The sequence below is a fragment of the Mustela nigripes genome, chromosome 18 (genome assembly GCF_022355385.1).
Source record: "Mustela nigripes isolate SB6536 chromosome 18, MUSNIG.SB6536, whole genome shotgun sequence".
Lineage (NCBI taxonomy): Eukaryota > Metazoa > Chordata > Mammalia > Carnivora > Mustelidae > Mustela > Mustela nigripes.
Genome location: NC_081574.1, coordinates 6,675,147 through 6,686,082, shown reverse-complemented (window position 1 = coordinate 6,686,082; position 10,936 = coordinate 6,675,147). Strand labels below are relative to the sequence as shown.

Below are 10,936 nucleotides of genomic sequence, written 5' to 3'. Positions count from 1 at the left end.
TACACTATCTATTTTTAAAGCTTACTATAAATGCGTAGTATCAAGACTATACTTTTGATGTAAGGATAAACATGTAGATTAATGGGATAGAACAGAGTAAAGAAATAGACCTACAGAAGTGTGACAGACTGCGATTGTCTGATTGTTTGTGTTCCCACCCCCAATTCTTTTTTTTTTTTTTTAAGATTTTTATTTATTTGTCAGAGACAGAGAGAGAGTGAGCGAGCACAGGCAGACAGAGAGGCAGGCAGAGGCAGAGGGAGAAGCAGGCTCCCTGCCGAGCAAGGAGCCCGATGTGGGACTCGATCCCAAGACTCTGGGATCATGACCTGAGCCGAAGACAGCTGCTTAACCAACTGAGCCACCCAGGCGTCCCTCCCACCCCCAATTCTTATGTTGAAATCCTATCCCCCCACTCCCCCACCCCGCAAGTGATGGTATTAGGACATAGGACCTTTGGGGGGTGATCAGGTCACGAGGCAGGAGCAGTTACAGGACTCGTGCCGTCCCAGAGAGCATGCTTGTGCCTTCCATCATGTCAGGATCCAGTGAGACACAGACAGTCTGCACTCCAGAGAGAGGATCACACCAGAGCTCAAGCATGCTGGCAAATCCATCTTGGATTTCTGTCTCCTGAACTGTGAAAAATAAATTTCTGTTATTTATAGGGCATCCAGCCAGTGGTATTTTGTCACGGCAACCCAAGCTGACTAGGACAGAAAATGGGTACCAAGACAAGGAAATGCTACTGTGACAAACACCTGGAAATAAGCCACTGGCTTTGGAACTGGTCCCAGGCTGGAGGAGTTTTGAGAAAGCCCACACTGCCCGAACAGGACCTTTAAAGGTGAGGCAGAGGGACAAAAGGGCAGGGAAAGCCTCAGTCTTCCTAGAGAACACGAGTAACCCTGAATAGATGCTACTAGAAACAGACAGCAGAGGTCGTTCTTTGAGGTCTCGGCCAGAAATGAGAAATGTGCTGGAGAAAGAAGGAAAGGCCGTCCTTGTTACAAAAGGTGGCACAGAAGGGGCAGGGTCGTGTCTGTGTCCCAGCACTCTGCGGGGGGCGGTGGGCCGGGCCGCGGATTTGGCCATCTGGCTGAGGAACTGCCTTGGCCAAGTGTTGTGGGGGCGGCCTGGTTTCTCTCCGCTGCTTCTGTGAAATGCAAAAAGGGAGAAATGTCTTAAAGACAGAATTGTTAACCAGAGAGGAAGCACAACGTGAAAATTTAGAAACTCTCAGACTACCCTGTTGAACGGAAGGAGAAATCCTGTTGGGGAGAGAACACAGAGCTTGTGGCCAAGTCAGAAAGGAGATGAGTGAGGACCGGGGCACCTCGGCAAAGCTGGGAGCTGTTTCTCAGGACAGTGGGTGATGAGTCAACATCCCCATGGAGGGCGGGACACGCTGTCCTGTGGAAAAATGTCTCCTGAAGGCATTTCAGAGATCACAGCAGCTGTAACTCCCATCACCAGCCCAGAGTGGAGTGATTTCAAAGGAGGCGCCATCTGCTGCTGGGGCAGGCCCTGTCCCTGCCCTCGCGCCGCCACAGCCCCAGGTCCAGCAGGTGTCTGAGTGCTGTGTGCTCTGCCTAGCAAAGCCTGGGGGCATGGCTGCCTCCATCTAGATTCAGAGATGCCCCGGAGAGCTGTGGGCCCCAGGCAGAGAGATATTGCCGCTCTGGAACCGACCCAGAGAGCCCCTATGAGAGCAATGCCTAGCGGAGCCGTGGGGGCACAGTGGCCCCTACGACTCCAAATCAGTAGAGGAAATAGTGTGCATTATAGCTTAGGGGGGCCCTGGGCCTGTGACACCAATGCATGGGAACCTTGGCATGGGCCGTGCCCCCGAGAGACGTAATGATAGGGACATCCCAAGAGGTTGGGGGCAGGGATGCTTGAAGCCTTGGAAGCCCAAACCCTGCCCTCGTGGGTCTGGAAGTTGGGAATGGGGGGCTGGGGGTTGCAGACTGTTGTTGAGATCCTGTGTTGGTGGCTGTGAGTCCTGTAACTTCTCTTAATTCTCATCTGCCCCCAGCCAGTGTGCAGATCCCCTCAGCATTTGGGGTGGGTTGAGACAGAAATGGGCCTCTTGGGCAGTGCCCCAAAGCAAGGGGAAGCAGTCACTTACTGCACTCTCAAGAAATCCTACGTTGAGGTCATCTCCCTCTGTGCTGAATTCTGCCACCATGAGGCAGGGGGTGACAGGTGACAGGTAAAGTGGAGGTCTTCTTACCCTTTTCCATATGGCTGTTGTCAGATTTTGTTCAAGAGTGGCATTCTGTCATCTCTCAAAGTGACGCCAGAGCTCTTGGAAAGATCTTTTCATCTGTGGCTGGGGGTTCAATCAGTGTTTCTGTGGAAAGACAAGATCTGGGACCTCCCATTCTGTCACTTAAATGACCCCTGTAGTTTAGATGTCCCTAGTCTAGTACTTAGAGTCTGAACATCAGTAGAAACTTACAACACACACACACACACACACACACACACACAGTCTCATGGAACTTAGTCACCATACTGGCTCACTAAAAGAAGTGTGGCATGTCCAACAATCAGAAAGATTTAGACAGCATGTTAAGTTCTGGTGTCATTAAATATTAGAAGAGTGTTTTGATTAAAATGGCTTAAAACTGCCAAGAGACAGAAGATGTTATTACTGTACAGGACTAATTGAAAAGATATTTGTAGGGAGATCCTCATGAGTAAGGAGACTATTCTATTACAGTCAGCAAGAGAGAACACGATAAAAAGTGAGCAGAGCAGCTTTCTGGAACCTACCACTGGCTCCTTCCCCTCAGGGAAGCACAGAGAGTCTGCCCATCTCTGATGGCAGTTGGGATGCAGCCAAAGCCTTTTTTTTCTTTCAAGGTTGTGTAATCTTTCCGTGTTTGCAAAGGTTTTGTCTTTCTCTTTTAATCCTCCCCCCCCCCCCCCAAATTATGATTCCATCTCATTCCATCTCGGGTTTTTTCCTGAGTTATATGAGACATGATGATTTTAGGATAAATTAAGAATACAAGCTGTTTGGGTCATCTCTCGTGTGGCAGTTCCAAATTATGGAGAATGGATGCCATGCTATTTTAAGTGAACTGAGCCAGTTTAAAGGTCTCTTCTGAACTCTTAGGCTCAGGAACACTCACAGGAAGTTATTGTAGTTGAGGAACAAATATTGGGCAGTCAGGTTTATGAAGTCCAGGTACGGATGAGTAATACAGGGTTGTATTGACTTGGCAGAGAGGCTCGGTTTATTCTATCACCCAAAAGAGGCACAATCTTTGTGAAATAAATGCAACTCAGGTATGGTGCTTGTCCAGTTTATCCCGGGGTAGTGGACAGAGGAGGAAAGGAAGAAGGAATGGCAAGCAGACCGTCATGATCTTTCATTGGTAGCACACTGAGTTCACGACCTGCGGTACATCTCCCATGTTTTAAGGTCAGTTTTGCCCTAAAGTAAGTTAAGGCTCTACCAGTTTAGGGACGCCTGGATGACTCCCTTGGTTAAGCATCTACCTTTGGCTCAGGTCATGACCCTGGGCTCCTGGGATCAACTTCCACATTGGGCTGCCAGCTCAGTGGGGAGTCTGCTTCTCTCTCTGCCTCTGCACCTGCTTGTGAGCTCTCTGTCTCTCTCTTTCTCTTGCTCTTAAATAAATGAATCTTTAAAAACAAACAAACAAAACACTCTACCAAATTATTGTGAAAAACGTCCATGCTCTGAGAATTTAAAATGAAATAAAAAAGAACTCATAAATTCTGCATTATAAAAGAAAGAAGAGGAGTCCTCACTACCAAACCACATCATTTTAATCATCAAAATTCTCCGCATGAGTGAAATCTAAAACTTCTGACAATCTTCTTTGAGGTATGTTGTTGAGTTGATGTCTCCCAATACTCGGGACAGGAAAATGAGACCTCATGATGCTAGAGAGAAGAGGAACTTGCAGTCAGGAGTTCTGTAGGAGTAGGAAGTCTCTTTAGAGAGGGATATTGATGGCGTGCTCTTGAAAGGCGGGACTGTATTTTTACGGTAAAATGTTTAGGTCCTATGAAAGGGAATTATTTGTCTCAAGGAGTAAAAGATTGAGAATCTCTAGCTGATCACAATGTTCCTTCATCGGAGGGAAATATGAAAATCTCTTTGTTGGTTGAGGTTTTACCTTTTAGATTATGTAATATACATTTCTGTTGCCCTTTAAACTCTCATTCTCTGTCCTTTCTTGTTCTCATCTCCTTCCAGTTATCTGCCATACAGTGAAAACCATTATTATCATCCCAAATGATTTCCTCCTGCCCTATCCCAATTTTCTTCCTTTCCCCCACCTACAGTTCTTCCCACTTCCCCTCTATTTTGCATTTCCTTTGTACCACGTGTGTATTATACAAAACATAGTTTTGTCTTCATTTGCAATTTTTTTTTGGCTAATCATTTGGTCTTTTTATGACAAATTAAAAAACCATTGTAGTTCCATAAATGTGCTTTCTCATTTTTAAAGAGATTGTTTGAATCTGGAGATGAGTCACCAAGAAGTGGTTTCCGGATATTTGAAATCCATATTTATTTATTTTTATTGACAAGGGGTAAGGGGAACTGGCAGTGTTTGCCATATACATTCCAGTGACTTTCGATGCAAAGAACTTTCCTTTTGATGCTCTCCCTAGTTTCATTTCAACCTGTGCTTAGGGGGTGCCTGATAATCTGAGTAGATGAGGGGGGTGGGGATTGGTATAAGGATCCACCACGCTCTGCAGCATCTCCACCGTCTTTTGCAGATTCCAATCTGGTCCTCTGTCAACTTGCAGATGTCTCTTCTGCAAATGCCAGCCAGATTTAAACAATGGCTTTCGGCAGAAGGCAGACCACTTCTTACTGCAGAAGAAAAGAGGTAGTGAAATGATTAGCTCATGAGTGGAATGTGAGACGTGAGACACTCTTAAGTGTGAGGCCAGGGGGTTCCCGTATGAGCACTGCCGTGTGGAGAGAAGAGGCTGGACGAAAGATCTGTTCAGTTGTTCCGTCACCTCCACTGTCCTTCTTTACCCAAGAGCCCGAGTGTGAACAGACTCCTCCCTCCTTTTCTACAGGGTCCTGGCATTGCTGACCGATGCTTCAAAGCGAACTTTGGTAAATGTCGCAGTGGCTCAATGAACAAATACGTGTCCGCATAAAATTGTGGGAGGGCACCATTCAGCAGGAGTGCTGGGTGGGATCAAAGAATTGCGATCTGGGGACAGAGATTGGGTAGCAGCCCGGGTAGTGTCCTGGTAGGGAGCACAAGTCAGAGGATTTTAAAGCAAAAAGGGAATGCATTGTATACGTTGTTCACAAAGAATTTTTGAGTGGTGCTGGCAGCAGAAAGCTACTTCTGGCTGAATCTGATTGTTCGCTAATGATCTCACTAAGCAAAAATCTCTCACTGTAGCAGGTTGCAGGTGTTTGGGCTGAGTCCTTGGAATACTTGCCGTTTGGCCCAGGTCAAAAGTTCATGGCTCCAGGAGTGAAGATGTGCATAAGGCCCACCTCTTCAACGGCCTCCCAGCTCCGTTGTAAAGCCCCTTGACATAATTTTTTTTTAAAAGATTTTATTTATTTATTTGACAGAGAGAGATCACAAGTAGGCAGAGAGGCAGGCGGAGAGAGAGGAAGGGAAGCAGGCCCTCTGCTGAGCAGAGAGCCCGATGCGGGACTCGATCCCAGGACCCTGAGATACGACCTAAGCCGAAGGCAGTGGCCCAACCCACTGAGCCACCCAGGCGCCCCACCTTGACATAATTGACCCCATTTCATTTTCCTTTCACATCTGTGTTCTAAATATACCAGTTTCTTAATTGTTTTACTCCTTTATGTGGATCTGCAACAAGTATTTGCAGAGCATCTTCTACTCAGCAGGCATTTTCCTTTGCACTAATAATAGAACCGTGAAAATGGGGGAAATGTTCCTTATCTTCACAGGACGCATCTTCAGGGAATAAATCTGACCATACAAAAACAGGTGGCTAGGATTATCTCAGAAAGTGGTGCTGGGAACAAAATAATACAGTCATCGACCAGATAGAGTCTGCAGGATGCGGCTGACGGAAGGGACAGAGAAAGGCTTCCTGAGGCTGTAGCGTTTGAACGGAGGCCTGAACGATGGGCATGAAAGAGAGGAGCAGATACCCCTTTGAGGGTACTCTAGGCACACGGAACAGCAAGAGCAAGGTCCCTTGCGTAGTTTATTGGAAGAACAGAAAGATCTGTAGAGGTTGAGCGTCATGGAGAAAAGACAGTTTGGTAAGACATGAGAGGAGTTAAGACAGAAGGAGCATCCCGTGTTCCTCGCAGGCCATGGTGAGTTTTCAGGGCCCTGGACCTGATGCTGCAGTCCTCTTGCTCCAGCTCCCTTGACAACTGACACGCTCCTTCTTCCGCTACAGTGTTCAGTTTCGCAGCCCCTGGGTGGCTCAGTCGGTTAAGCGTCTGCCTCCCGCTCAGGGTGTGATCCTGGAGCCTCCCGCTCAGGGTGTGATCCTGGAGTTCAGGGATCGAGCCCCTCATCTGGCTCCTTGCTCAGCAGGGGGTCTGCTTCTCCCTCTCCCTCTGCCTTCCCCCCGCAGGCTCTCGCTTACAAATAAATAAATTAAATAAATTAAAATGTTCAGGTTTTTTACCTTTCCTGTCTCCCGTTTCCCTCCTGTCTGTGTGCCTGAAGGGTCAGATGAAGTTTCAGGAAATATCATGTGGTACTAGTTGTGGTGCTGGTCTGTTCTATAGACACATAAGTCCCTTTTGTCACGTTTCAGGCAGCTCAGAAACAAGCAGAAGTTATTTTTTTCTCTCTGTATCTGGGTATGATCTACATAACTCAATGTACCTTAGTCACTGAGTGTATCAGAAAAAATAATAAATTTGTAGACATTCTGGACAGTCCTTTCCCAGTTGTATCGAAAAAGCTGAAAATTTGTCATCATATCCAGACCCTTATTTTCTCCGGATGACTCACCATTTAGCCAAGTTAATTTAGTAGGAAACTCCCTAATGGCAGAGCTGATGATCTGGCACTACAATCCTCAAATCAAGTGACTGCCCAGGGGAAAAGCCACCTAAGAAAGAGGTAGAAGGAAGACAGTTACGCTTCCGTCAGTCTCACCTCTGTATTGAGAGTTTGCATAGTGTCAAGAATTTCCCACCCGTGAGGTCCCTGAAGGTCCACTCAATAATGGATGCGTCCCAACAAATGAGGATTGTTCAGTCATCACGTTACTTTTGTTTGTATTCGCCTGTGAGGCCATTCCTGGCTAAGAGTCGGAGACAATATTTTTAGATTAACATTTGGTGATGATGTTCCTCTTTGCCATAGCAGAATGACATCTGCAATATACCCAGCTGGTCAAGTAATTTGAATATATATTTGGAAAGGGAGAATTAAAGAGGAAATCAGTATGATCAATGATTTCTGATAAATGTTATTTTAAAAATAGGAAGAGAAGAGTATTACCTTAACCAAATTAAAACTCATCTGAACACAAAAATCCATATAGCATTTCATAATGAAATACTAGCCTTAGTCCCCTTAAAATGAGAAGGGAAAGAAGAATGTCCACTGTTGATACATATTAATATAGTTCTGAAATTTCTGGACAACACTAGGAGTCATAAGAAGAAAAGTCAGGGATGACTTGAGCCTACTGCTTTCCCTCTTCTTCTGTTCCTTCTCAAATGCCTTTCGAATTAGGTCTGTTGCATTTTCAAAGAGTCTGTGGGAGTGCCCCAAGCACAAGGTACCATCAGTACATCAAAAACAGAAATTCCTGGAAGATACAAAACAAATACGATCAGATTGAAAGATTTAGGCTTTTGGCTACCATTGCAAGTCAGATACTCTCAAGGGCCTGCCATTATAGAATGAATGGGTCATAGAGAATATCTCTGAAATAGTTCTCTTCTTGAAAGTGGTGGGGTAGTTTCCGAGACTACTCACTCCCTAGAGGACAAGTCTGGGAACTGAAGCTTACGCAGCGAGCCCTCTAGATTGGTTGGCTGGCTGGGCTAGGATGTGGACATAAACCCCGAGGAGGTTCCACAATGGAAGCTTTGGATGGTAACTGACACCGTCTCAGTTTAGGCATGTAGGAGACTGGCAGACTAAGGATAAGCCATGACTTCACTGTGACAGATCATCAGGAAGATGAGGCACTATGAGCTAAAGTTAATGAAATAAACAACGTATTGGTACCCTCAAGGACTAAAGGTATTGGCATTGCCAATGTGACAAACAGTTAAACATCTGTGTATCAAATTGTTTAAAGAAATAAAACCTATTATCACAAAGCTGCACAAACAAGGAAACAATATCGATAATAGAATTAGTGGGCAGGTTTGGACATGAAAAAAATTTTTGAAAAATTTTAATATAAGGTATTAAAGACCAATTATTAGACAAGAAAATTGTGAACAAAGAGATACATCTGAATTATTTACCCAGAACTTAGCACGAAGACACAAGTTTCACATTTATTCCAGGACAAGAGAGGAATGAGAGGAGGCAGTGCTTAAAGAGATTCTCCAGAAATGATGGAAAAAATACAGATCCACAGAGTCAAGATAAAAAAGCATTCCTTACAGATAATATAAAAGAAATTCACATTGTGATAAAACAAAAAAATGCTAAATCATAAAAACATTAACAAAGGACAATAATTTGAAATACTAATTTAAAAGTAATAAATAAAAATAAATAATAAATAATAAATCTAAAAATTTAATAATTAAGCTATGGCAGAAGAGTGAAAGCCAAAAAGAATAGCTTGTGAGAGGAAATTTCTGCTAGTGTAGAATTGGGAACTCTGTAATGCCTTCTTTCCAGAAGAAGGATAACATTTACAAATGACTGAAATGATTTACCACCAAGATTTCTACAGCAAAGGAAATCCTAAAGGACGTACAGCGTGAGGAAAGAATGTAACACAGAAAGGTGGCCTGAGAATCAAAGCAGAATTCTAGTAAATACCAGTAAGTTGATGATAGCAATAATAATGCTCTCCAACGGATGAGGTTTGAAGAAGAACAGACCAAACATGACAGACACGCAGCTAACGTTGTTCTCAGTGGTGGAGTTTGAAGGCTTTCCCTCTAGGTCAGAAAAAAAGCAAGTGTTTTCCAATGTCAGTGCTCCTGTTCAACTTAGGACTGGAAGTCCTAGCGAGAGCAGTCAGGCAAGGGAAAAAAAAGGTGTCTAGTTGGAAATGAAGAAGTAAAATTGCCTCTGTTTGCAGATGACATGATTAACTCAAAATGGATTAAAGACTTCAGTGAAGACCCAGAGCTACGAGAGTCCTAGAATAGGAAAAAATTGCCTTGACATTGGTCTTGGCAATGATTATTTGAAAGACACCAAAAGCACAGTCCACAAAAGCAAAAATAGGTGAGTGGGACTTTAGCAAACTGAAAAGCTCCTGCACAGCTGAAGGAGTGATCAGCAAGATGAAGAGGGAGTCTACAGAATGTGAGAAAATATTTACAAACCATATATTTGTTAAGTGGTTGATGTCCAGAATACACAAGGAACCCTCACAACTCAAAAGTAAAACAAAACAAAACAAAACAAAACAGAAAAAAACTTCTAACAAGCCCATTAAAATATGGGCTTGACAAGATTCTTCTCAGAGTAGACTGCCCAATAGCCGGCAAGTACGAGAAAATGTGCCCAACATGACTCAGCATCAGGGACAGGCAAATCACAGCCACAGTGAGACACCACCTCACACCCATCAGAACAGCTGCCACCACCAAGACAGAGAAGAAGTCCTACAGGGATGTGGAGAAAGGGGCGCTCTGATGGGCTGTTGGTGGGAATGTAAACTGGAGAGTAAATATGGAAAGTCCTCAAATAATTAAAAATTAAAGCTATAATTTAAAATAGAACTGCTGTGTGACCCAGCAGTCCTGCTTTTGAGTGCATATCTGAAGGAGCTGAAGTCACTATCTCGAAGAGACACCTGCATTCTCCTGTCACTGCAGCCTGAGTCAGGATAGCCAGGAAATGGAACCATCCAAGAGTCCATCAACAGAGGACAGATGAGGAAGCTGTGACGTTTGTAACAACGGACCGTAACTCAGCCATGCAGAAAAGAAATCCCGCCGTGCGCGACCACATGGGTGGACTGCGATGGCCTTGTGCTGTGTGAAATGAGGGAAGGCAAACACTGTACGATTTCTCTTATATGTAGAGTCCACTGATATCGAACTCGTAGAAACAGAAAATGGAATGGTGCTGCGAGGGGCTTAGAGGTGGGGAAACAGGGAAATGGTGGCCCGAGTGTACAAACCAAATTACGAGATGAGTAAGTTCTGCGGAGGTGGTGTACAGCACAATGACTCCAGGTGACGATTCTGTATTGTGTCCTTGGACATGGTTAGGAGAGTAGAGATGCAGTGTTCTCACCGTAACAACAACAAAATGGTAATCATGTGGGGTAAAGGACGTATTAACCTATCTTGTGTTTCCTAATATATACGTGCGTCAATCATCACCTTGTTCGTCTTAACCCCACACAATGCTCTGTGTCAGTGGCATCTCAATAAATGTGGAAAATAAAAACAATGAAGGGCAGGAGACCCACAGGGGCCTGTGTGGACAGCAGGAGGAATCAGCTGCTGCTGGAGCCAAGAGGGAAAAAGCCGACCTCAGACAAATTTTTAAGATCTGAGTGTGGGCTTTGGTAGCACAAATCCTAGTATCACTGGGTCCCAGACATGCTGGACTCACTCTTTTTTCCTGCCCTTCCACTGAAGGTTTCCAAGAGAGATTGGGTAAAGAGCAAGAAGAATCACCTGTCACCTGTTTGGGGACAGGCAGGAAGGGGCTCCTGAAGTCTGAGCCTGAGCGGGGGACTTGCGGTCTCGCCCTATCCCAGGCAGCAGCGGAGGTGCGTGGGGCCGGGGGAGCTGGGAAAG

General features: G+C 44.9%; 1 protein-coding gene across 1 annotated transcript; it reads right to left on the bottom strand.

The window, feature by feature from the left end:
• Positions 1-4,635: 4,635 nt before the first annotated feature.
• DEFB109B (defensin beta 109B) lies at positions 4,636-8,344 on the bottom strand (the record flags this gene model as incomplete). Its single annotated transcript, XM_059384051.1, has 2 exons — positions 4,636-4,870; positions 8,323-8,344. Coding segments are annotated over 2 exons (228 nt in total), but the record flags the coding sequence as incomplete, so codon positions are not given.
• Between the last annotated feature and the right edge of the window lie 2,592 nt (positions 8,345-10,936).